The sequence below is a fragment of the Brachyhypopomus gauderio genome, chromosome 13, assembly GCF_052324685.1.
Source record: "Brachyhypopomus gauderio isolate BG-103 chromosome 13, BGAUD_0.2, whole genome shotgun sequence".
In the NCBI taxonomy this organism is placed as follows: domain Eukaryota; kingdom Metazoa; phylum Chordata; class Actinopteri; order Gymnotiformes; family Hypopomidae; genus Brachyhypopomus; species Brachyhypopomus gauderio.
In genome coordinates this window covers 8,561,520-8,589,155 of record NC_135223.1, presented here as the reverse complement: position 1 = coordinate 8,589,155, position 27,636 = coordinate 8,561,520, and the positions used below count along the sequence as shown (strand labels likewise).

Below are 27,636 nucleotides of genomic sequence, written 5' to 3'. Positions count from 1 at the left end.
TAGTATACACTCATCTTCTGGTGAAATATAAAATAGCTTTTTTGGACGTTCTGAAATCTTGCACTTTTCCGGGCACATTATTTCTGTGACTTTGATGAGACACTGCTTTATCAAAATCACTATTTAAGAACGGTTTGCCGTGCTGGGTTATAAGTTTAGCGACTTCATAACTTGCTGTTGTGGCGTTTTCCTGTATTTTGTTAGTACGTAAATAACTTGTTGATATTGCAGGCTAGCTGCCATTTGCTAGGCTTTCTGTGTTCGTTCGGGACTGGTGTAGAACTGATGTTTGGTCTCATAATGCAGACGAACATTTATACTCTTTCATCACAGCGACAGCTTCATTGTAAATTAAACACATACACTTTCCATTGACTTCTTTCCCACTGTGTTTGAAATCTTCTACATTCACTTGATATTTATATTTTTTCAGTGCTGCCATTTCTGGTGACTCGCGATAATATTGTTTCCTTTTCTTAATTGTAAAGTGGAAGCACCGTTTCCATGACTGACTCCATCCAGTGTTGAAACTGAGAGTTGAGCTCAAGCTTCTTGTGCGGGACATATTCAATTGTACTTTCAGAATTTGCTGAATGAAAACGACATTGGGCCGCTGTTGGCCAGCGGGCCGTAGTTTGGACACCCCTGATCTTTTTCCTATTTTATTCTTTCTATTACTATTTTATTACCTTCCTTATTTTTGTATTACAACGATGTTGCAGCTGGAACCATGATTTCCCTGAAGGAACCTCCTAAAGGGATCAATAAAGTATAAATCAATCAATCAATCAATACAATGATTTTATAGGTGCACTTTTACTCATGACGCTCATCACAGCTTCCCTATGAAGCATGCACCATAACAATCTGTCTTAAATCAAATTAACATCATTGCTAATAATGCAATTAAAAAAATTATATATACATACAGGATTTTGTGTTTCTGTAACTGGACATTCAAGACATTCATTAGCAACAATTCATTTTATAAATAGCATTTCATAAGTAGAACATAGATTACGAATATTGCAACTTGTCACATTTAGGCTACACTCGTTATAAAACGTACTTTTGGGGCATACATGTCATTGTTTACATTGATAATCAAAACAATTAAAACTAAGTGGCGCAAATATTAGTGGAAATAAACCAGATCATATCACAGTTTTACTACGGTCGGCACTTTTATTTTGAAATTAAATATCTAGAAATATCGCTTTTGTTCGAGCGTTTCATTGTCAGCTTCACATTCTTGGAAGATTTAAAATGCTCGTACTGCAGTTAAAATGTTTGGTTATTATATTTTTTATTAGTAGTTACATCAAGTTTCAAATATTTGTTTTGCGCGTTTGGTGAAGTATGTAAATCAGAGTTGTTACATCAACCCAATGGCACTAATGTCCAACACTGGATGGACGCTGTGAGTCGACGCGTCTGTGTCCGTGTCGGTGCTGCCGTATCCGGACACGACCAACGCCCAGCCGCCCGACTACAGCTGTAAGGCGTTTATTACCTGTACTGTGGTGTGTGCTTGGATTATGGCTTCAATAATAGCACCTCCAGATATGTGTTCGTTCATGTAACAGTTCACCTGACTTTGTTGACCTGTTTAAACGGTTCTGGTTGTGGTTCTGCTGATTCTGGTTGTGGTTCAGTCCACATCACGTTAGGTGACCTAAGCAGATTGAGATGTTAGACACGGCGATAAATTGTGGTTGTATTTTGCTACGGTTAAAATAACTCTTATAAGAAAAATAAACGATTTACGACGAGGTTTAATTAGTCATATGCAACGTGTGCTCTTAGGGCCACGTCTTGAGTAACATTTTGTCTTCTCGACTCAAATGATTTCTAAAGAAACAGGTGAAAGATTACAGCAACTTTGATGACATTCAGTCCTGACAGAGAGTTTGACCCACTGGGCTCTAACAGCCACAATGTGGCCTGGTGGCTTCCACATGACACCAAGCTGAAGGTGTTGGGCTGGTGGACGGGGACGTGACCCAGTAAAGTCTGTGAAGTAGTTCAAAAGGAAGACGGACCATCAATGATGCCCGTCTTTTTAATTGCGTTGTTTTAGTATTGTGAGTGGCGTGTCCTCCCTGTCTCTTCAATACAGATGCAGACGATCAAGTGTGTGGTGGTGGGTGACGTGGGGAAGACCTGTCTCCTCATCTCATACACCACCAACAAATTCCATTCTGAATATGTGCCCACGGTAACCGAGCCAAGGCGTCCGGGTCTTTACGGGACAAATACTTTGTGCACTCCATAACACCTTGTGGGCACAACATTTGACTTTCCTGTTTAACATTAGAAACCCTTCATTGATCTGTATTCATAAGACAGCAGTCAGGTTGTTTTTCAGGTATTTCTGTGGTCATTGGTGTGTAGCCATAGTTATATAAACTTATCCTGAATGGAACCACTGACTTTGTATTACTGCTGAAAATATATTTGTGTTTTCCAGGTATTTGATAATTATGCTGTGACTGTTATGATAGGAGGGGAACCTTACACACTGGGCCTTTTTGACACTGCTGGTGAGTTCTGTCTGTTTCTCTGTCCATCCATGAGAGTGTGTGTGGTTTTGTTTCTTTCTCTGTCCATCAAGTGTGTAAGTGCGTGTGTCTGTCCATCCATCCAAGAGGGCGTGTGTCTGTCTCTCTCTCCATCCATCCATCCATTCATCCATCCATCCATCCATCCAGGAGGTTGTGTGTGTTGTGTTCCACCTCATTTAGCTGTGTCTGCTCTTTAAGGCCAGGAGGACTACGACAGACTGAGACCTCTCAGTTACCCACAGACTGACGTGTTCCTCCTCTGCTTTTCTGTCATCTCACCCTCCTCCTTCAAGAATGTCAAAGAGAGGGTCAGTTTCCTCTGCGGGATGTTGTGCCAGTAGGGGGCGACACTGCCTTTCCAGTTCCTTCTCGAAATGCACAAGGACCATGCAAAGGTGTCCAGGGTGTTCTGGGATTTGAAACCAAAGCACTCTAAAATATTGAATAGCTGTAGCTGCACTGTAGTACAGTTGGATGTCTGGGAATCGAACCCACGACCCTCCGGTCACAAGACCAGGTGCCCCCTAGGTGGTGCGCGGAGCTATTGCAGGGGGACGCGGAGCTTGGAAGTAAAACATGTCAAATCAAATCAAATCAAAGTTTATTTGTATAGCGCTTTTCACAACACATGTTGTCACAAAGCGCTTTACAGGATTTAAAAGGTTAACAATACTATGGGTCCAGAACCCTAATGAGCAAGCCAAAGGCGACAGTGGCGAGGAAAAACTCCCTATGATGGTGGGGATTAGGAAGAAACCTCGGGAGAACCAAGACTCAAAAGGGAACCCATCCTCCATTGGGCGGCCCGTTAACACACAAATTACACAAAATACAGACAAATACACAAATCACACACAAATCACACAATCAGACTAAGTAAAGGTAAAAATGAAAGTTCTGGGTTTTGATATTGTCACTCTAAATGTCTGTTGATGAACGCCAGGCTTTCATTCCATGTCGGAGCAGCGATGCTGGTATTGTAGGCTCCGACTGCAATGTTACTCTCCAGGTGAACCTCGGAGAAAAGATACGAGATGTAGTAACTATGTAACAGATTAATCAAAGGCCAAACTAAACAGATGAGTCTTTAATCGAGTTTTAAACAATGAGACTGTGTCTGAGTCCCGAATAGAGGCAGGGAGATTATTCCACAATTGTGGAGCTTTAAAAGAAAAGGCTCTTCCACCTGCTGTGATCTTTTTGATCCTAGGAACAGTTAATAACCCTGCGTCCTGAGAGCGAAGTTAGGGCTGTCGCAATAACCGCAATATTGTAATACCGCGATATTCACCTGCCAACCGCAGGGAATTCCAAGCAACCGTCACACCGCGATGTTCGTGTTTTCTTTTTTTCCACAAGGTTCTTCTTGTTTTACACGTAAGCCGCTTCGCTGCGTGTGTGGTGGATGTTAATTACTATTTAAAAACTTTCGTATCCGTTGCTTCTGAGTGGCCTTTTTATGGAAACAATTGCGGCTACTCTGGTCGCAAAACCAAATGTGACCGCCAGTTTGGGAGCATTTCGGCTTTCAACCGAATGAAAAGAGAGAGCCGGACAATTTAGACGAGGCAATATGCAAAATCTGTGCGCGAAAGGTTGTTGTGAAACGGGGAAACTAAGAGAGCTCGCGCACATGCCGAGCTCGAGCTACCTGCACGAGCCCTAACGCAGATCCCATCGCCTGGTGGCGCGACAACCAGGTTAGATTTCCTCTGCTTTCTAAAGTGTCCCGCAAGTACATGTGTATTTGTGCAACGCCCACACCACCAGAGAGAGTTTTTAGTGCTGCCGGAAACATTGTTACCCCACTTAGATCCTCTCTGAAACCACATAAGGTGAACATGTTGGTTTCCTAGCACGTAACAAGGACATGATAACGCCGGACTAAACCTAGACTTTATTACTAAAGGAAGGGTTTCGTTTTCCTTCTTTTTTTTAAACGAATTCTGATCTCATGTGCTCAAGTTTTTTTGCCTTCTTTGCACAGCGCAGATCAATCGTAGGCTATAAGCTGGACTTTGTTTCCATGAAAGAGTAAAGGAGCGTTCTTATTGCACGTCATTAGCCTTACGTGCTCTGCATTTAACAATAAGGACTGTTTAATTTGTCCTACAACTGTGTCGGCTTTGTTATAAAAATATAATATTCTTAATAACAACTGCAATAAAAACGTGTTTATAATAGCACTTAAATCAGGATATGTTTGTGAAAACAACAAAAATGGCGATAATACCGCATATCGCGGTGTGGAGCCCTGTTAATTTACCGCAGTGGAAATTCTTACACCGCGACAGCCCTAAGCGAAGTGAACGCGCTGGGTTATATTGTTCAATAAGTTCACTAAGATAGTCTGGAGCTAAGCCATGCAGCGTTTTATATGTTAATAAAAATATTTTATAGTCAATACGGAATCTAATTGGCAGCCAGTGTAATGACGATAGTACGGGACTAATGTGATCAAACTTTTTAGTTTTTGTTAAAACTCTGCGTTCTGAACCAGCTGGAGTTTGTTTATCGATTTACCAGAACATCCAGCTAGGAGACTGTTGCAATAATCTAAACGAGAGGATATGAATGCATGGATTAGTTTTTCTGCATCACTAATATTTAATATGTTTCTAATTTTGGCAATGTTGCGCAAGTGAAAGAACGCTACCCTAGTTATATTATTAATATGTGTATTGAACGAGAGATCTGGGTCTATTGTGATGCCCAAGTTCTTTACCTCTGCGCTGGGGGTTATAGTAAAAGAATGTAGATTCAATGCTACATTATGTATCTTGTCTCTCGCAGCCCTAGACCCAACTATTATTAATTCTGTTTTATCGGGATTTAGTGCTAGAAAGTTACACGCCATCCAATGTTTTATCTCTTCTACACATTTCTCAATCTTACTGTTTGCGCCTAAATCATCGGGTTTTGCCGATAAATATAGCTGAGTGTCGTCTGCGTAGGAATGGAAACTGATGTCATGCTTATGCATAATCTCGCCTAAGGTGCACGTGTCAATATTAGCTTATGCATGTGCACGTGTCAATATTAGCACTTTGAGGTTTCATTGAAATGTAAAGTGCACTATAAATAAAATGGATTATTATTATTATTATTTTAGGGATGCACCGATTCCGATATTAATATCTGAAAAAATTCTAGATCGGGTATCGGTGACAATGTGACCGATCCATAAAAACAGATCTATTCAGTCTAATTCTATGCTTGTAACGCTTTTCGGAGTTAGTTCAACCTTAAATATCCACTCTGTCCCGGATAGAAGTGAACTTGGACAGTTAACAGGTGAGTGAAACACGAAGCACACAGAGGAGAGGTGAATCACTGACTCGTACTCGCGCTGGTGCTATTACACTTAGTCCGTTTATTTGCTGGTTGACCAAAATAAACCTGGGCTCCAGCACTACTTGACTGTTCATACATGAACTGGTGAATTGTCCAAAGCTCATTGAATGCGTTACTTACAGAAATAAAATAAAGATAAAATAAAGAGCAGTGGTCTGAGTCGGTCTACGGCAGAAAGCTAAAAAACAACAACATTCCATACGCGCACTCAACTCGCTCCCTTAAAGAGACAGTACACATATTTCTGGCCGTTACATGCTTTGTGCTCTGCGTGATGTCTGCGCTAGCAAACTAGCCGCATAGGTATTGCTGTTTCTCATATTTCATCTCCTTATTTATTTTAAATTATATTTAGAATTCTTGAACCATTTCAAAGGTTTCTCATAAAGTATTCTCATCTACTAAAGGGAGGCACGGCAGAAAAAGTTTGAGAACCACTGCACTAACCCTTAGTGTGAAGAATAGGCCTGTGTTGAAAAAATCGATTTTCCGATTCAGAATCGATTCGCATATGATGATCTGATTATCGATTCGTACGTCCAAAGATCGATTTTTTTAGTGAACTTTTACCCCCGCCTCAATTCACGCAGGCGTGCTCGGTCTGACTAACTGTAAAACGACTTGGCGTCAGACAGTGCCGGTAACGACGATAGTCGGCAATCTAAAAACAGAAGGACAGTTTATCCAGTGTCAGTGACTATTTACAGTTAGTCCGTGTCACTGACCGTTTACCCAGTGTTTTTACAGTTTAAAAAAAGTTTTAAATGTTCTTGTAACGTTGGGCGCAAGGCGATGGACGAGACAGAATCCTTTGCACTTTCCAAATCGTTACGTTTATTACATTTACCGAAGCGCAGACAGCGCACATAAAACACGTTTACATAGAACATGTGTGACTCAAACAACGACGAGCACAGGACGCTGCGTGAGCGCAAATTAAATAGACAAACCACATCAACCCCACGTGATTACGAGACGAGCCACAGGTGAGGACTATCACAAGACGCACCCGCACCCACTGAGATACACTGACATAGACGATTAGACGCAGACGACGTTAACACGCCCAAAACGGAGGGGTCGGGGACCGTAACGTGAGAGTTCTGTTCTTATATTCTCACTTTAAAGAAAAATACACATTTACATTTTATACTTTCAGTTTATTAAGTGTGAGCACTTTTAAAATAAAAATGCATTTGGTAGCAACAGCTTTTGGGTGAATTCTTAATTATTTCAATCATAATAATAATGCACTGGTTAGTGTCCCAGTAGGAGCCCACTGTTGCAGATATAGACACCTCAAAGATGTCCTCTGTTTATTGTCCTGGATTACCTTTCTTGAAGGTAGATTTATGATGACCCTTTTCACCAGTCTTCCAGCCATCAGTAACTACCAACTACCAGTAACTATTTGCTGATTAATATCGATATAATACTAGTTTTAACATGTTGCTTCTGTACACAGTCAGGAAACAGCTCAAATACATTTTTAATAACACTAAACCCCGAATTGGATCGAATCGATTAAATCGAAAAAAATCGATTCTTAATCTTCAGAATCGGAATTGGATCGATTCTTGGAATTTGAATCAATACCCAGCCCTAGTGAAGAATGTCCCTACCCTAACCCTTAGTGTGAAGGATGTCCCTACCCTAACCCTTAGTGTGAAGGGTGTCCCTACCCTAACCCTTAGTGTGAAGAATGTCCCTACCCTAACCCTTAGTGTGAAGGTTTGTCCCTACTCTAACCCTTAGTGTGAAGAATGTCCCTACCCTAACCCTAGGGCTCCTTCAAGTTGGCCAGAGTTGTCTAATGGCGTTTATTTGCTCTGCCCCTCCAGTGGGTGCCCGAGATCTCCCATCACTGCCCACACACGCCGTTCCTGCTGGTGGGCACCCAGGTGGATTTGAGAGATGACAGTAACACTGTGGAAAAATTGGCAAAGAACAAGCAGCGACCTCTGTCACCTGAGAGTGGAGAGAAGCTGGCTAGAGACCTGCGCGCCGTCAAATACGTGGAGTGTTTGGCCCTCACACAGGTAGAGAGCAGAGTGCAGTGCTCCTGTCTGGGTTACCCTGCTACACTGGATTTTTATTCACCCAGTAACACATGCACCATCTTGCAAAGCCAACCAGTGAGGGGGCGGGGTTAGCTGACATTGGGGGAGCTTCACAAATATGGCAACAACAGCAGTGACCACTGCCTCCTGTGTGAAGCCCATCACAACCTCATAGAGAGTCTCTTATCTTACTACATTCAACAAGATTTTACCTGAGGCAGTCTTAACTCATGCATTCAAATTCATTAATATTGGTTCATGTCAGAATAAATGTTATTTTGACTGAAAGGTGACACCTGCAAATAATAATTGATTGTAGACTAATTTTTGCCCATTGTCGTGGATTTTGGGTGTGGTTGGGACACACACACAGGTTCCTTTGAGAGTGGGAGAGTAGACCTCCACATTGGATTAAAACTCTGTTGTTTATTGCCTTGTTTAGTCAGAGTGGATATCTTGACGGTCTCGCCCTGAAGAGCGTTGGTGTGGATGGGAGAGTTTCATAGCTGTAGACAGGAGCTGGCCACCCTAACAGGGAGGATCCTCAGACATCCACACGCAGTGAGAAGCCTCTCGCTGCAGCCTGCAGGAAGGCGGAGTTGGACATCCAACCCCGCCCACATCCAACTCCACCCTCTTCTCAAGACCGAAGCCACGCCCATGTTACGTTCGAAACTCAGACTGTTTTTGCTCCCAGTAAACAGAACTTCCAGAACTATTTACGTGTGTTTTATAAGTGTTTTAAGTGCAGAAGTGCATTTTAAGTGCATTTTCAAGTACTTTAGCATAAATTCCAGCACTTTTCAAATCTGAAACACAATACAACATTAAAATTGGTAAGGTAAATGTTCCTTCCCGTTTTTGAGGGGTGTTTCTTTATACTACCACATATCGTTTCAGGAGGACACTGCAAAGAATGTGACGCGCGCGAGGTGTGCGGAGTCGCGTGGAGTCGCGCGCTACGGTCACTCACGAAAGTATAACTAGCTTTATAGGGGAGACACGGAAAGGCATCGCTAAAAAGGAGAGCTCTTATGTGATTTAGGAATGTGGATCTTGTGTTTAAAAATGTCTTTTATAGAATTATTTGTTCAATTAATTGGTTCAACGCAGACAGATTTCTTCATAACTTATAATTAGTAGGCTTGAAAGTTACCGGATCGAGGCAGACAGTTCCCGGAACGCACCCTTCAAAATGAAAGAGTTCCCGGATCCTGTTCCGGCAGGATCCGGCTCAAATTAAGCCCTGATTACACCCCTTCTCCATTACCAACATTACCAACATACCAACCCTTCTCGATCACCAACATTATCAGTAAACGGTAAACATTACCATTTTAATTGTGTACTTATAGTAGCAGAGTTGCCAACTCTCACGCATTGAGCGTGAGACACACGCATTTGACCGTCTTCACACGCTCTCACGCCACACATCCGATTTCTCACGCTGAAAAAAATGTAGTTTATTTACCTCTGATCTACATCTATGATTCAATGAGTTACTAGTTCGCTCTGGCGCCAACCACTGACGATCGATCGATCGCGATATAATATTTAATTTGTGTCCATTTTACATCGCCCCCCCCCCCCCCGTCAACATTTTACGTTCGCCACCCAATAAATAAAAATAATGAATAACATACGTGGAACGATACACAAAGTAAACGAGGTATGTGTAAATTAAGCGCAACGACGTGTCTCTTGAACACTTGTGAGTTATTATGCGTATTTTCAAGTGCCACACAGTTATTCTCGAATGAAGAAGTAGTGGGTTGGCGCAGGACAGCGCATTAGAGGGTGGAGTTGGATGTGGGCGGGGTTGGATGTCCAACTCCGCCTTCCTGCAGGCTGCAGCGAGACTTAGGCTGTGTTCGAAATAGTCTACTACATACTACTGGCGTACTGATCGAGCCCCAAATCAGTATGTCGTATGCAGTATGTGACCAAAATGAAAATTTCCAGTACGCGAAACATACCCGGATGACCTACTACTTCCGCAAAATATTCCAGTACGCAAACAGAGCTATCTTCGTGGTGTACTGCATCCCATCATGCAACGCTACGTTCACGTGACCCCGTAGTATGCTTTGCTTTTGTCGCATACTGGAAACTGTACTGCATACTACTACGAGGACCAGTATGCAGTATCCAGTATATACTGAGTCCAGTATGCAGTATCCAGTATGTAGTAGTCTATTTCGAACACAGCCATACTTGCACGCAGTGGTGTTTCCAAGCTCCTGTTCATGCAATACCAAAAACAGCCTGCAGGGTGCAGCAGTTCCGGAGTGAGGCTCTCAGTATAATGTACTGTAATAAAGGGGTTATTTTTCTTTTTCAGGTTAATGAGTTCAGAGGTGATATGTTTTGAAACATTTTTTGTTTTCCTATTTTTCATTGTGATTTACTGTTCTTGTAACAGTTTGAAATGTGCTATTTTTAAAATAACTTAATTCAACTGTGGCCTTAAAGCTTGAGCTCTGTGATGTTTGTATCTCACTATATTTGTAATAAAAGTGATGCAACTCTCATGAAGGTGTTGAGCATTACTTCTCCCTAGTGCTCACCATGGTGGATAAATGTAGCCATCCTGCTCACTGGTGCTGTGGCAGTAAAGGACTCCAGCGTTTAGGTAGGAAGAGCAGTTTATTATGAGCAGTACAGCAGTGAGGTGAGACAAGTGTGCACTACACTTCACCCAGCACCACAGCAATGGAGGATATTCAAATAAATGAAAGACTACAGACAGAAGGCACCACTGTTGAGAGGTCTAACCTTGGCTATGTGAGACGTGCAGCATGTGTAGCACTACTGTAGACTGAATTCTCTTATTAACAGTTAATTTCCACCTAAAAGCTTTGTCAGGTTAGATGGATGGGAGCAGTATGAGTAAAATACTGTGTGTGTGAGAGGGGGGGGGGGGGGCACGTGTGTGTGTGAGGGGGGGCATATATGTGTGTATCAGTCTTTCATAATTACTGTTCACAGACATTTTCTCCTCATGATCCAATTTCATCAAAGCTGTAAAATGCATGTGCAGGCCAGGGGGTGGGCTGTGATATCCTACTCCACCACCAGATGGCAGCAGATTACAGCAGGTCACAACATGAACATTGCTGACTCTGAGGGAATACATTGACCACACATGACAATGCTGAGTTTCACACCTGAACCCCAACGGAAGAAGGAAGCTGTATAACGGACATCTGGGTGAGAGCGTGTCAGTGTGTGTTTGTGTGCGTGGATGTGTGTTTGTGTGTGTGTGTGTGCGCGTAGGTGTGGGTGTGTGTGTGTGTGTGTTTGTGTGTATGTGTGTGTGTGTATGTGTGTGCAAGCAACTGACTGACAGACATCTGGGTGAGAGCGTGTCAGTGTGTGTTTGTGTGCTTGGATGTGTGTTTGTGTGTGTGTGTGCGCGTAGGTGTGGGTGTGTGTGTGTGTGTGTATGTGTGTGTGTGTGTGTGTATGAATCACTCTCGACAGGTATGAATGAGCACAGTGTTTTTACACTGCTGACACCGGACTGAGCAGCACCAGGAGAACTTGCAGGAGCAGCGCTGGATCACTTCAGCCCGACCAGCACGGAAACCTGCTCCACAACACACCAGCTCACAGCCGTCCGGCGCCAGACGTGACGTTCCTGCCCGGCAGGAGACAGAACAGCACAAAGTACTGTCACAATATTTTTACTGTGTGTGACTGTGTATATATGTGTATGTGATTATGTGTGTGAGTGTGTGTGTGTGGTTGTGCATATATGTGTATGTGATTATGTGTGTGAGTGTGTGTGTGTGGTTGTGTATATATGTGTATGTGATTATGTGTGTGAGTGTGTGTTGTTGTGTATATATGTGTATGTGATTATGTGTGTGAGTGTGTGTGTGTGGTTGTGTATATATGTGTATGAGATTGTGTGTGAGTGTGTGTGTGGTTGTGTATATATGTGTATGTGATTATGTGTGTGAGTGTGTGTGTGTGGTTGTGTATATATGTGTATGTGATTATGTGTGTGAGTGTGTGTGGTTGTGTATATATGTGTATGAGATTATGTGTGTGAGTGTGTGTGTGGTTGTGTATATATGTGTATGAGATTATGTGTGTGAGTGTGTGTGTGGTTGTGTATATATGTGTAAGAGATTATGTGTGAGTGTGTGTGTGGTTGTGTATATATGTGTATGTGATTGTGTGTGAGTGTGTGTGTGTGGTTGTGTATATATGTGTAAGAGATTATGTGTGTGTGTGTGTGGTTGTGTATATATGTGTATGTGATTATGTGTGTGAGTGTGTGTGTGTGGTTGTGTATATATGTGTGTGATTATGTGTGTGAGTGTGTGTGTGTGGTTGTGTATATATGTGTATGTGATTGTGTGTGAGTGTGTGTGTTGTTGTGTATATATGTGTATGTGATTATGTGTGTGAGTGTGTGTGTGGTTGTGTATATATATGTGTATGTGATTGTGTGTGAGTGTGTGTGTGTGTGGTTGTGTATATGTGTATGTGATTATGTGTGTGAGTGTGTGCGTGGTTGTGTATGTATGTGATTATGTGTGTGAGTGTGTGTGTGGTTGTGTATATATGTGTATGTGATTATATGTGTGTGTGGTTGTGTATATATGTGTATGTGATTGTGTGTGTGTGGTTGTGTATATATGTGTATGTGATTATGTGTGTGTGTGGTTGTGTATATATGTGTATGTGATTATGTGTGTGAGTGTGTGTGTGATTGTATATATATGTGTATGTGATTATGTGTGTGAGTGTGTGTGTGCGTGGTTGTGTATATATGTGTATGTGATTGTGTGTGAGTGTGTGTGTGGTTGTGTATATATGTGTATGTGATTATGTGTGTGAGTGTGTGTGTGGTTGTGTATATATGTGTATGTGATTGTGTGTGTGTGTGGTTGTGTATATGTGTATGTGATTATGTGTGTGAGTGTGTGCGTGGTTGTGTATGTATGTGATTATGTGTGTGAGTGTGTGTGTGGTTGTGTATATATGTGTATATGATTATATGTGTGTGTGGTTGTGTATATATGTGTATGTGATTATGTGTGTGTGTGGTTGTGTATATATGTGTATGTGATTGTGTTTGTGTGGTTGTGTATATATGTGTATGTGATTGTGTGTGTGAGTGTGTGTGTGGTTGTGTATATATGTGTATGTGATTGTGTGTGAGTGTGTGTGTGGTTGTGTATATATGTGTATGAGATTATGTGTGTGAGTGTGTGTGTGTGGTTGTGTATATATGTGTATGAGATTGTGTGTGTGAGTGTGTGTGTGTGGTTGTGTATATATGTGTATGTGATTATGTGTGTGAATGTGTGTGGTTGTGTATATATGTGTATGTGATTATGTGTGTGAGTGTGTGCGTGTGGTTGTGTATATATGTGTATGTGATTATGTGTGTGAGTGTGTGTGTGTGTGGTTGTGTATAAATGTGTATGTGATTATGTGTGTGAGTGTGTGTGTGGTTGTGTTCAGCAAACTCACCATTGCAGCGGCGTCCGGCTGTCCCCGGAATGCCATTTTCAGGATCTACTTTGCAGAAGTCAGGGGAGGGGGCCAGGTAAAGCAGGTCACGGGCTGACGGGGGCTTCACCTGGGGGTCCTTCGGCAGCAGAGCAGTACGAGAACCGACCCGCGTGAGACGCACCTGAAAACAGACAGACCACCTCTGACCTCACCATGCTCTCCAGCAGTACCACACTGAGCACAGCGTGATGTGTCTTAGTGCAGTAGTAACAGCGTGATGTGTCTTAGTGAAGTAGTAACAGCGTGATGTGTCTTAGTGAAGTAGTAACAGCGTGATGTGTCTTAGTGAAGTAGTAACAGGGTGATGTGTCTTAGTGAAGTAGTAACAGTGTGATGTGTCTTAGTTAAGTAGTAACAGCGTGATGTGTCTTAGTGCAGTAGTAACAGCGTGATGTGTCTTAGTGAAGTAGTAACAGCGTGATGTGTCTTAGTGCAGTAGTAACAGGGCGATGTGTCTTAGTGCAGTAGTAACAGGGTGATGTGTCTTAGTGAAGTAGTAACAGCGTGATGTGTCTTAGTGCAGTAGTAACAGCGTGATGTGTCTTAGTGAAGTAGTAACAGGGTGATGTGTCTTAGTGAAGTAGTAACAGTGTGATGTGTCTTATTTAAGTAGTAACAGCGTGATGTGTCTTAGTGCAGTAGTAACAGCGTGATGTGTCTTAGTTAAGTAGTAACAGTGTGATGTGTCTTAGTGCAGTAGTAACAGCGTGATGTGTCTTAGTGCAGTAGTAACAGGGCGATGTGTCTTAGTGCAGTAGTAACAGCGTGATGTGTCTTAGTGCAGTAGTAACAGCGTGATGTGTCTTAGTGACATAGTAACAGTGTGATGTGTCCTAGTGAAGTAGTAACAGTGTGATGTGTCTTAGTGCAGTAGTAACAGGGCGATGTGTCTTAGTGCAGTAGTAACAGGGCGATGTGTCTTAGTGACGTAGTAACAGTGTGATGTGTCTTAGTGCAGTAGTAACAGCGTGATGTGTCTTAGTGAAGTAGTAACAGCGTGATGTGTCTTAGTGCAGTAGTAACAGGGTGATGTGTCTTAGTGAAGTAGTAACAGCGTGATTTGTCTTAGTGAAGTAGTACCAGCGTGATGTGTCTTAGTGAAGTAGTAACAGCGTGATGTGTCTTAGTGCAGTAGTAACAGGGTGATGTGTCTTAGTGAAGTAGTAACAGGGTGATGTGTCTTAGTGAAGTAGTAACAGCGTGATGTGTCTTAGTGAAGTAGTAACAGGGTGATGTGTCTTAGTGAAGTAGTAACAGCGTGATGTGTCTTAGTGCAGTAGTAACAGGGTGATGTGTCTTAGTGAAGTAGTAACAGCGTGATGTGTCTTAGTGAAGTAGTAACAGGGTGATGTGTCTTAGTGCAGTAGTAACAGCGTGATGTGTCTTAGTGAAGTAGTAACAGGGTGATGTGTCTTAGTGCAGTAGTAACAGGGTGATGTGTCTTAGTGCAGTAGTAACAGCGTGATGTGTCTTAGTGAAGTAGTAACAGGGTGATGTGTCTTAGTGAAGTAGTAACAGCGTGATGTGTCTTAGTGCAGTAGTAACAGCGTGATGTGTCTTAGTGAAGTAGTGAGAGCGTTACTCTACTGTCTGTAGTGTCTATACTCTACTGTCTGTAGTGTCGTTACTCTACTGTCTGTAGTGTCTGTACTCTACTGTCTGTAGTAGTGTTGTTACTCTACTGTCTGTAGTGTTGTTACTCTACTGTCTGTTGTGTCTATACTCTACTGTCTGTAGAGTCTGTACTCTACTGTCTGTAGTGTCGTTACTCTACTCTCTGTAGAGTCTGAACTCTACTGTCTGTAGTGTCTGTACTCTACTGTCTGTAATGTCTGTACTGCACCTCTGTGGCACCATCAAAACGCTCCTTCAGCACCACACCGACCCGGCGGAACGCAGGCATCACCTTCCAACAAGTCCTGAGCTCACAAGAGCCTGAAACACCATGACACTTACACTCCACCTGCATGTTGTGCAGAATAGCCTGGGGGGAGAGAGGGAGAGAGGGAGAGAGGGAGAGAGGGAGAGAGGGAGGAGGGAGAGAGGGAGAGAGGGAGGAGGGAGAGCAGAACTAAAGTGAACAGTAGAGGCATGATGATGCAGACAAAGCTTTACACTCATCTTCCTCACCTTCACACTCATCTTCCTCACCTTTACACTCATCTTCCTCACCTTCACACTCATCTTCCTCACCTTTACACTCATCTTCCTCACTTTTACACTCATCTTCCTCACCTTTACACTCATCTTCCTCACTTTTACACTCATCTTCCTCACCTTTACACTCATCTTCCTCACTTTTACACTCACCTTTCGTCCTGCCTCGTTATTGTGGACGTTCATTAGTGGTCGCCCTGACGATGTGCCCTTTGCACGTTCTGGCTCATCCACAAACGCCTGTGAGAACGCCACACCATACGAGAGGTTATCGGAACAGCCCGACCACTGGAACCCTGGGGACAGGGGGAGGGCGGAGTTTGTGAGGGTGGGAGGGGCTATGAGAGAGTCTGTGAGGGTAGGAGGGGCTATGAGAGAGTCTGTGAGGGTGGGAGGGGTTATGAGAGAGTCTGTGAGGGTAGGAGGGGCTATGAGAGAATCTGTGAGGGTGGGAGGGGCTATGAGAGAGTCTGTGAGGGTGGGAGGGGTTATCAGAGAGTGTGAGGGTGGGAGGGGCTATGAGAGAGAGTGTGAGACTCACCTTCTGGACTCACTCCTCTCACTTTTCGGTCACAGCCACACCTCTCTAGCTCCCCCCTGCTACAACCCCTCGTCACGGCAACAGCTACTGCAGCAGAGGACAGAGCATGCACAAATGCAGCCTCTCGTGTACCTGCAAAGAAGACAAACACACACACACACACACACACACACACACACACACACACACACACACACACACACACACACACACATACACACACACGCACGCACGCACACACACACACACACACACACACACACACACACACACACACAATCACGCACGCACGCACACACACACACATACACACACACACACACACACACACACACACACACATACATAGCCAAAAATAAAACCACAAACATACACACAACAGACACCAACATACACAAGCAGTGAATCATAGTAAGAATGGGCAGAAAACCTCTTACAGAACTCACACTGTGGTTTAGAACAACAGGCGAATGATTAAGTTAAATTGTGATATGGAGGTGTGGCACAAGGCCTCTGAGATCCGACATGTTCTGACCTTGATTCATGACCCGACCAAACACGTTAATGCCACGTGGTGTCATAGAACAGTTCCAGCGACGGTTCCGAAACTGGTGTTGGCACTGCAGAGAGACAGACAGGCAGAGAGATGGACAGACAGAGACAGACAGGTAGAAAGACAGACAGAGTGCTTGAGAAAGGTTCCTGTCATGTAAACACGTGTCATTATTCAGACACATTTGCTTGTTTTATAGACAGTTGGGGTGTGTGTGTAAGAGTGTCCAGAGAGGACGATACTCTTGTTTTCAGCTGTTTTGATTATGAATCTGATCATTTGATTATTTAGATATCATTTTTAAATGATCACGTGTTTATTGGTAAAAGTGACTTTTGCTGGTTGAAACTAAAGTGTGTCATAACAGTCATAACAGAAAACATCAGACAGAAACTTAGAAAGAAAGGTGTGTAGATGTGTTGGATAAGTGTACCTCTTCCATGACCATCTCTGCAGCTTTCCGTACAGATTCCATAACCTCTCCCCGCGCCCGACATACCCCCACCTGCCCCACAGAGAGACCCCTCAGACGGCCACACGACCCAACACCTGACACTGGGCGAGACCGTGGCAGCCGCACCAGAGAACTGTGGGAGAGAGGTGGTGAAAAGAGAGAGAGAGGAGGAGAAAGGGAGAGAGAGAATAAAGGGACGGTGTGAAGAAACATATTTGGGGAAGGCATGAAGGCAGTGATAGAGTGAAAGAAGAGTGGAGGAATGGATGAGCAAGAGAGAGAGGTGGAGAGGTAGAGAGAGAGGTACAGAGGGCATGTGGGAGAGAGAAGGATGTCACAGTCAAAACAAACATGTTTAGACACGCTAACTTACAGCCAGTTGGTCGCCATGGAAAGGTGGGTTGCCCATAGCAACAGCAGGAGGAGTCGTCCCGTGTGATTCACAGAGGAGACAGTGGGCATCAGACTGTCTGTCCCTCGTCTGTAAAGTGGTCTTGTGCTGAGGGATGAACACGCTGAAGGTGTAAAGCTGCTTGTCTTTCTGTCTCACTGTCTTGGGGATTGTCCCAGTCCCAGTGTTGGGGATTGTCCCCTCATATCTGGTAAAAAGAATCATCATCTGTGAGTTGAACGTGTTCTTCAAAACACAAATGATCAATATTTTAAACTCCTCTCCCCTCCTCTCTAGTAAGAGTAATTTGAGTCTTTGACTTTGATGTTTTTAGCAGACACTTCAAAACTACAACTCATTGTATCCTATCATCAAACTGCATCTTCTAAACACTCCAGCATTTAGTATTCCGTGTGTGATGTCCACCATGAGAACTAGAAGAGGTTAATTTACTAATTTCAAGTTATCTGTGATTTTCTGTAGAACATACAGATGTGAGGACAGTCTTACCAGTGAAGAAAGAACCTTCTGCTCTCAGAATGAAGATCTGTCTTGACCGCTCAGTAAATCCAGCAGATCGATGTTTTAAAGTCAGTCCAGCAGATTGTGAATCATGTGACTCCAAACCCAGCAATTTTAACTAGATAATGGATATTTCTTCTTATCCTTTTATGAAAGTATCTTTATCGTATACCAGTTCTATTTATTTCCCAGTTGCCTACTATGTTTTGTAGACTTCCCAAGCGTTAGGACAGTAGACTCTAGCCAGTGGTGATGAAGTTCAGGTGTGTTCTTATGCAGAAGAAGCAGACATACATTAAGTGTTGGTTTCAGTCTGAATCAGGCAGGATGACTGGAGGTGGAGATGGTATGAGGGCAGTTATAAAGGAAGCATGGACAGAGAGAGAGAGGGATGGGGATGGAGAGAGAGAGGGATGGGGACGGAGAAGAGGCACTGGGTCAGACTGAACTACATTAGTGACAGAGAGGGATGGGTTTGCCCTCATTATTACTGTTAGCAGAGAACACTGTGACCTCACCTCAAAGAAACAAGTGCTCTCTTCTGCTCATAGGACAGCAAGTGTGTGTGTGTGTGTGTGTGTGTGTGTGTGTGTGTGTGTGTGTGTGTGTGTGTGTGTGTGTGTGTGTGTGTGTGAGGGGGGTTCCTCTGTGAAAGTGTATGACGTAGATATGTCTTACCCAGTGACAGTGAGGCTTGCATCAGAAATGTTACCCCCTTAAATGTTACCCCCCTTAAATGTTACCCCCCTTAAATGTTACCCCCTTAAATGTTACCCCCCTTAAATGTTACCCCCCTTAAATGTTACCCCCCTTAAATGTTACCCCCCTTAAATCTTGCAGGTCTTACAAAATGGTTTTGTGGGAAAGCAGAATGTGAGAAAGAAATACCGGACACCATGATAAATTACCTGAAAGATACAGAACAATCTTGTCCCATAATCCCACAGCCCCACAGCCCCATAATCCCACAGCCCCATAATCCCACAGCCCCACAGCCCCATAATCCCACAGCCCCACAGCCCCATAATCCCAAAATCCCACAGCCCCACAGTTCCACAGCTATATCATACAGCTCTATAGTCCCACTGCTGTATCATACAGTCCCACAGCCGTATTGTACAGGCTCATAGTCCCACATCCATACACTACAGCCCTATAGCCCCACAGCCATACACTACAGCCCTATAGCCCCACAGCCATACACTACAGCCCTCTAGCCACACAGCCATACACTACAGCCCTATAGCCCCACAGCCATACACTACAGCCCTATAGCCACACAGCCATACACTACAGCCCTATAGCCCCACAGCCATACACTACAGCCCTATAGCCCCACAGCCATACACTACAGCCCTATAGCCCCACAGCGATACACTACAGCCCTATAGCCCCACAGCCATACACTACAGCCCTATAGCCCCACAGCCATACACTATAGCCCTATAGCCACACAGCCATACACTACAGCCATACACTACAGCCCTATAGCCACACAGCCATACAGACATACACTACAGCCCTATAGCCACACAGCCCCAAAATCCTACAACCCCAGAGTCCTACCCCCAAACCTGCCTGCATGAAGGCATCCTACCTAATGTTTAATTTTCCCAAACTTTGTTGCTGTTTTTACGAGGGATCCCCTCCCCTTCCCTCCCCCACTCCCTCGTTCTCTAGTCCTTCACATTGTCTTAAAAGAAGGGATGACATTTAGACAAGAGGGGAACCACTGGGCTGACAAATATTGGAACTGGAGGCAAATAAATCACCTCTGATTGGGGGAGCGGAGGAAGGCTGTGGCGTGCGAGCCCCGCGCTGACAACACCGACACAACTCTTCACATGGGGAACTCAGCCTCTTCTACGGGGTTTTCTCTTTGTGTTCTTTAGAGACAAAGTTTCACACTGTTTATTTGTAATTAGGGAAAGCCACCAAACATTCAGAGAGAGAGAGAGAGAGAGAGAGAGAGAGGGGGGGGGGGGGAGAGGGAGTTTGTATAAAACTCCTGAAAACAGAGATAATAGCTTTGATATAGGGCATCTACAAACATTTAGTGTATTTTGAGAGGTGCTCTCAGCTTTTTCGCTAAACGTTCATCACCTTCATAACCCTAACCTAAGTTTTAACTTCTTATTGTGATTGACATGTGATTCGATCTTCATCTCTGGGGGCCTTTGAGGTACATTTTAGTTTCGTTTATTGTTTAAATCAACACAACTGTTTTGCTAGTTACAGAGAACATTTTTTGTTTTGTCTACCACAGATTAAATCAAATCAGTAACAGTGAACATGCAAATGCAAATAAATAATATAAATACAAATATAAGGTGCTAAGGTGTTTCTTGCCCTAGAACTACTGTTCTGTGTGGAATACCCTGAGCAGTTTGTTTTGCTGTGCAGGGTAATATGTGTGGAATACTCAAGATTGGTTTGTCCTTCTATTTAAATCATAATGCCTGATGCTTTCTACAGTGTACCTTCACTCTCCACCCCATTCTCCATTCACTCCGCCCCTTCTCCCATTCACTCCGCCCCTTCTCTCATTCACTCCACCCCTTCTCCCATTCACTCCGCCCCTTCTCCCATTCACTCCGCCCCTTCTCTCATTCACTCCACCCCTTCTCCCATTCACTCCGCCCCTTCTCTCATTCACTCCACCCCTTCTCCCATTCAATCCGCCCCTTCTCCATTCACTCCTCCCCTTCTCCCATTCACTCCGCCCCTTCTCTCATTCACTCCGCCCCTTCTCTCATTCACTCCACCCCTTCTCCATTCACTCCGCCCCTTCTCTCATTCACTCGCCCCTTCTCCATTCACTCCGCCCCTTCCCCATTCACTCCACCCCTTCTCCATTCACTCCGCCCCTTCTCCATTCACTCCGCCCCTTCTCTCATTCACTCCGCCCCTTCTCCATTCACTCCGCCCCTTCTCCATTCACTCCGCCCCTTCTCCATTCACTCCGCCCCTTCTCTCATTCACTCCGCCCCTTCTCTCATTCACTCCACCCCTTCTCCATTCACTCCGCCCCTTCTCCATTCACTCCGCCCCTTCTCTCATTCACTCCGCCCCTTCCCCATTCACTCCACCCCTTCGCCATTCACTCCGCCCCTTCTCCATTCACTCCGCCCCTTCTCTCATTCACTCCGCCCCTTCTCTCATTCACTCCGCCCAGAAGAGAGAGGATGAGTTATTATAGGTGGTAATGAAAGGATGAGTTATTAAAGGTGGTAATGAGAGGATGAGTTATTATAGGTGGTAATGAGAGGATGAGTTAGTAAAGGTGGTAATGAGAGGATGAGTTATTATAGGTGGTAATGAGAGGATGAGTTAGTAAAGGTGGTAATGAGAGGATGAGTTATTATAGGTGGTAATGAAAGGATGAGTTATTAAAGGTGGTAATGAGAGGATGAGTTAGTAAAGGTGGTAATGAGAGGATGAGTTAGTATAGGTGGTAATGAGAGGATGAGTTAGTAAAGGTGGTAATGAGAGGATGAGTTATTATAGGTGGTAATGAAAGGATGAGTTATTAAAGGTGGTAATGAGAGGATGAGTTATTATAGGTGGTAATGAAAGGATGAGTTAGTAAAGGTGGTAATGAGAGGATGAGTTATTATAGGTGGTAATGAGAGGATGAGTTAGTAAAGGTGGTAATGAGAGGATGAGTTATTATAGGTGGTAATGAAAGGATGAGTTATTAAAGGTGGTAATGAGAGGATGAGTTAGTAAAGGTGGTAATGAGAGGATGAGTTATTATAGGTGGTAATGAGAGGATGAGTTAGTAAAGGTGGTAATGAGAGGATGAGTTATTATAGGTGGTAATGAGAGGATGAGTTAGTAAAGGTGGTAATGAGAGGATGAGTTATTATAGGTGGTAATGAAAGGATGAGTTAGTAAAGGTGGTAATGAGAGGATGAGTTATTATAGGTGGTAATGAGAGGATGAGTTAGTAAAGGTGGTAATGAGAGGATGAGTTATTATAGGTGGTAATGAGAGGATGAGTTAGTAAAGGTGGTAATGAGAGGATGAGTTATTATAGGTGGTAATGAAAGGATGAGTTATTAAAGGTGGTAATGAGAGGATGAGTTATTATAGGTGGTAATGAAAGGATGAGTTATTAAAGGTGGTAATGAGAGGATGAGTTAGTAAAGGTGGTAATGAGAGGATGAGTTATTATAGGTGGTAATGAGAAGATGAGTTAGTAAAAGTGGTAATGAGAGGATGAGTTATTATAGGTGGCAATGAGAGGATGAGTTATTATAGGTGGTAATGAGAGGATGAGTTATTATAGGTGGTAATGAACGGTAGAACGGTCTTGGGGTACCTGGGCCGGTGCACCTTCAAGAATTTGACGGCAAGTGTGTCATTTTACAGATCGGAGGAACCATTTAGAGTATCCCCGGGGTCTAAGGGCCTGAAATAATATTGATATCACTTCCTTGAAGTGAACCGGAAAGGAGCTAGGGTTAGTACTACACAGCAAAAAGACCAGTGTTGAATTGACTCCCACAGAGTTAATTTTAACACTTTCTGAGGGTTTATATAGCTCCACACTCTGCAGAGTTAAATTAACACTTTCAAAATAGTTAAAACATTTAACACTTGGTGTGAGTTACTTTGTTAACTCTCAAAACAGAGTTAAAGTAACACTTTCTTTGAGTTAATTATTTATTTTTTACTATTTCAGTAGTTAATTTCACTCCCTAAATATTTAGTTATTAACACTATTAAAATGTTAAAATTAGAATATATTCCCATTCAGTTGAGGTCCTTCAAAGTTGAACTACAACATTGTGAAAGAAGGTACAATGTACAAACTTTCATCTCTAACACTATATGAACTTTGAATATTAAAACCATTGTAGAAATTAAGTTCAGATGTGACCAGTAATGGTGCGCAAGTAAAAGAAAGACACGATCACACCAGTCTCATTGAAAATGAAAGATTTAATGAATAAAGTGAACCAATGCAAAACCCGTGACATAATCTAAATAAAGGATACAATAACCAAAAGTGAACTGGTACATACTAGTCAACACAACTAGTCCCTGAACATCAGGGGAGCCCTCACCTCTCATGGGGACTCTTCAAGACACGCTCACCCCACAACATCAAGGGGCTTCTACCTAAAAGATCCCTAAAGGTCCAGAAATACTGCTTTAAATCTCTGGGGAGAAACACCTGCACCTAAAATAAACACACACACACACACACACACACACACACACACACACACACACACACACACACACACACACACACACACACATATTAATTGTGAGACGCACACATAAGCTTACTTAATAATACATACACCTTGATACAGTAGTTTAGGCTATCAAAATCACATTACTATCCTTTTAATGTTGGTAAAAAAATTCAGAAATTGACGTTCACCAATTGTTTTTCCCTGTTCCACAATAAACTGCGGTGCTGTTCCATTCTGGCGCCAATAAATGCTACACCTTTTAAAACTGAAAGACCCTAGCGTATAAAAACACACGTTGGTCTTAGTGTAAAGACAAGTGTTGTTTTGATATAATTATGCATTTATTTTAATTAGTGGTGGGCCGTAATCAGCGTTAACGGTCCACCATTTATTTTAATCCTCACTGTCAAATTATGGCGCGCTAGCTAGCTAGCTATCGCTATCAGTTTGCTAACTTAGCTAGGTTAGGTATGCTAGCAATAACTGTGCTAATCACCTCAACACGTTTGTTATTCGGTCCCTGGCATCAAGGTTTTGTATGTATATAACATCCGAGGGTGTTTTATTGTACATAATGCACTTCACATAATCAAATTAAACCTTTCAATAAGACTGAATAAATAACACTCACCGTGTACATCTTTCTACAAGAGGAAAATGGCGCCGACATTCTCCAGCCGAGGTGAAATGAGTGGGCGGAGTTTAATGACGTCTTTGCGGGAGTTATTTAGATGGATTAACACTGATTTGATCAACACTGTCAGATAACTCCAACACCGAACAACATTTAAATCTAACAATGTTAAAATTACTCTTTGGGAGTGAAAATCAACTCTGAAATGTTTAACCCTCAAAATGTAACACTCCAGTTTTTGCTGTGTAGGGTTAGGGTTATTTAGAGTTAGGGTAATATTAGGGCGTACTCACACTAGGGTCTGTGATCCGGGCCCGGGCATATGATTAAAATTAGACTTGTACAACATTTATATAAGGTACATTACCCTTCCCATTAACTACACATTTTGTAGCGGTTGGTGAGACGTGTTTACAGATCACGGTGCTGGAGGCCAATCTTAGCTGGACGATACTCCAGAGACAGCGAAGAGAAAAATATTGGATTATGATGCTGGACACATTGGCAGCCATGGGTTTAACATTAAAGTAGGGCCAAATGCGTGAGACATCGAAAACAACTCCACACCCCACACACGCACCCCCACCCCTCATAAATAATATAGACATGTAAGCAGACGCTGGGAGAGGGTAGTGGATTGGTGGGAGCTTCTGTCCATGGCAGTTTGATGGTCACAAAAGTTATTATTTTTGGGGGGTTTTTGGGAAAAATAGTTTTTTGGTATTTGGTTATGTTGTGTGGTATGTGTGTGTGGGGTTGTCAGTCAGAACCTGGGATCTCTGGGTGTATGGTTCAGGGTCTTATCCTTATTGGAGCATAAATGGCGAAATTCAGTTAGAAGTGTATAGGCTATCATGAAAAAACAGCCTTAGTGAATATAAGCATGCCCTCCATACGGCAAAATCCTCATACCATCCTAACCCTAACCCTAGAAAAACATAAAAACAATTCAGGACTGTTTTAAAACAGTTTCTAGCCTAATGAGGAGCCATGAACAAATCAATTCACTAATCCCACTAGAGTATAGCAGTAACAATTTTATGAAATTCTTTAATGACAAGATTGATAAAATTAGGGAAAAAATTAGTAGTGCTATCTCAAAGCCTGTCAACCTGTCAATGCACCTGGGGGGGGGGGGGGGGGTTTAAATGATTAGCTGTGAAGACAGTCAAATGCGTGTTTTCCACTACGGCGATTTTAAAAGTATTAGCGGCTCGCTAGGCTTGTAAACAAACCGCGCACCACGAAAATGTAGCAGTGTGTCGCCCCGTTAGTGCAGGTGAGCCCGTGGACCGGCTGGAGAGCCGCACGAAACCAGGCAAAGAGCCGCATGCGGCTCGCGAGCCGCGGGTTGGCCACCCCTGTGCTAAACCCTCCACATGCATACTAGTTGCTGTACCAACCCATCTACTTAAAGAATTACTGCATAGCAATGTAGAACCTTTACTTACTATAATGAACTATTCTCTGAGCCTGGGCTACATTCCCAGTTCATTTAAACTAGCAGTCATCAAGCCGCTAATTAAAAAACCTGGTCTTAATCCCCAGGAACTGTCCAACATTTTAGAGAAAGTAGTTTCTTCACAACTCTCTTCCTTCTTACAGACAGAACATGTCTTAAGAGTTATTTCAGTCTGGATTTAGACCCCATCACAGCACTGAATATTAGTCCCACTCTCGCGGCCTTACACTGGCTTTAAATATGAAATATTAAATATCGAATTGAATTTAAAATTCTTCTGTTAACCTATAAGGCGTTAAATGGTCTTGCCCCACAATATCTGAGTGAACTCATTGCTTACTACAACTCATCTCGCCCTTTGAGCTCCCAAAATGCTGGATATACTCCTAGATACAAAATTTTGTAAGACTACAGCCGGAGACAATTATGGAATAGCCTTCCAGCTCCAATCCATGATTTTGACACAGTTCCAATCTTTAAATCTAGACTTAAGACTCACCTATTTAATCGAGCCTTCGGTTAATATTCCCTTTGTAAGGTGTGGGGCTCAGGGGCCCCCAGACATTGAGATTTCTGGTAATCTGAGATGTTGATGCTGTCACCCAGCTGTGTCATGGCATCACTCTAGTTGTGACAATGACTTGACTGGAAAGCAATGTCTCAGTGAGCCCTCATGACTGTGATCACCTCTGAACCCCTCCCTTTAGTTATGCTGCTATAGATTAGCCTGCCGGAGCCACATGCTAATCACTGGCACGTGAGCTATGTATGTTTAAATCAGTGGTGGTTTAAATTGGTCAATTAAATCAATGGTGGTGTCCACTCAGTCTGTATTGTGTATCTTTTTGCATGCTTCTGCCCAAGACGATTGCATTCAAGCACCTACAAGCACCTGGGAGATGGTCTGGCTTGCCGGTGGATATACTGATGCCGGGGTTGGATGTGCCATTGCCACAAGAGGACGTGCTGATGCTAGCTCCTACCTGAGGCTCACCATCTGCACCAAAGGGACTGTGACTACTTGACCGGGGAACAAGAACTATAACTGTAGAACCATCTTTTGTCCACGAATACGGACTTGTGCTAACGGGCCGCCCCATGGAGGATGGGTTCCCTTTTGAATCTTGGTCCTCCTGAGGTTTCTTCCTAATCTCCACCATCATAGGGAGTTTTTCCTTACCACTGTCGCCTTTGGCTTGCTCATTAGGGATTTGGACCCATACGATTGTAAAGCTGTGTTGTAAAAAACACTAAATAAATAAATTTGACTTTGACTTTGATTCTTATCCAGTTGTTTAGCCAGCCTCTGGAATAAGAGTATTCAATCCCCAACCCAACCCCTCTATCCTAATCCAAACCTCAACCCAAACCCCAACCCCACCCCACCCTGATCCCCAACCCTGACCTTAACCTCAACTTTAATGCTAACTCCTACCCTAACCCCAACCACTACCTCACCCGAACTTTAACCCAACCTTAAGCCTAACGCTAACCCCTACCCTAACCCGACCTTGACCCTAACCTTAACCCCTACTCCTACCCCCATCCTAACCCTAACCTCACCCCAACCCTAACCCCTATCCTAACACCTATCCTAACTTCCACCTTACCTCAATGTTAACCCTAACCCCAACCCAAACCCTTATCCAACCCTAACCTAACCTTAACCCTACCCCAACCTCAACCCTAACCTTAATCCCCATACAGACCCCTACCCTAACCCAAGCCCAATCCTCACCCTAATCCCATTGTAATCCTGATCTTCATCCCGACCCCTACCTAACCCTAACCTATGTTTAACTGATAGGTCCTCATAGTCAGTGCTTACACACTGAAGTTTTGGACCGTTATACATCTCCACTCCCGAGACCCCATAACTCAATGGCTTCCTTTCCTCAAGCTTTTTTACAAGATTACTGATCCTGTGCACCTTTACTTTTAATCATAACCCTAACCCTAGTATGGCTACTGCAAAAGTCTTGATCCAGGGCTCAGTGAACCAGACGTGGTTCTGTGGCCTTTTTATTGTTTGTTTTATTGTTTATTGTTGATAAAAAACATGTCTCAGTATAGTACATCAGATTTTGATGGATCATTCTTAAGTTAACAGTATTGGGGAAGTGTGTCTTAGTAAAATATATATTTTTAAATAGATGTTTTTATTTTCAGTTTAAATATCAAGCAGATAAGTAAAGCCTGTTT

The 27,636-nt window shown here is 43.2% G+C and overlaps 1 protein-coding gene and 1 long non-coding RNA gene across 2 annotated transcripts; one reads left to right on the top strand and one right to left on the bottom strand.

Moving 5' to 3' along the window:
* The first annotated feature begins 1,236 nt into the window (after window positions 1-1,236).
* Window positions 1,237-10,509, top strand: LOC143473577 (uncharacterized). Its single transcript, XR_013120551.1, has 4 exons — window positions 1,237-1,497; window positions 2,471-2,543; window positions 7,760-7,957; window positions 8,421-10,509. It is a non-coding gene; the product is annotated as an uncharacterized LOC143473577 (long non-coding RNA).
* Window positions 10,510-10,605: 96 nt separating this feature from the next.
* On the bottom strand, window positions 10,606-18,596 carry wnt4b (wingless-type MMTV integration site family, member 4b). Its single transcript, XM_076970641.1, has 9 exons — window positions 18,117-18,596; window positions 17,589-17,814; window positions 17,195-17,348; window positions 16,744-16,828; window positions 16,209-16,340; window positions 15,821-15,963; window positions 15,354-15,494; window positions 13,469-13,631; window positions 10,606-11,618 (listed from the first exon to the last, which is right to left on the bottom strand). The coding sequence occupies exons 2-9, from the start codon at window positions 17,675-17,677 to the stop codon at window positions 11,449-11,451; spliced, it is 1,077 nt and encodes a 358-aa protein (XP_076826756.1). The 5' UTR covers window positions 17,678-17,814; window positions 18,117-18,596; the 3' UTR covers window positions 10,606-11,448.
* Window positions 18,597-27,636: the final 9,040 nt, after the last annotated feature.

What these genes read in the sequence shown, in the direction of transcription:
- wnt4b (XM_076970641.1), bottom strand. Translation starts at nt 17,677, where the DNA reads ATGCCCACTGTCTCCTCTGTGAATCACACGGGACGACTCCTCCTGCTG. An exon ending in TGGTCGGGTCATGAATCAAG is followed by an intron (nt 16,341 to 16,743) that starts GTCAGAACATGT and finishes TCTTCTTTGCAG; the next exon opens with GTACACGAGAGGCTGCATTT. An exon ending in AGCCGGACGCCGCTGCAATG is followed by an intron (nt 11,619 to 13,468) that starts GTGAGTTTGCTG and finishes CCTGCCGGGCAG; the next exon opens with GAACGTCACGTCTGGCGCCG.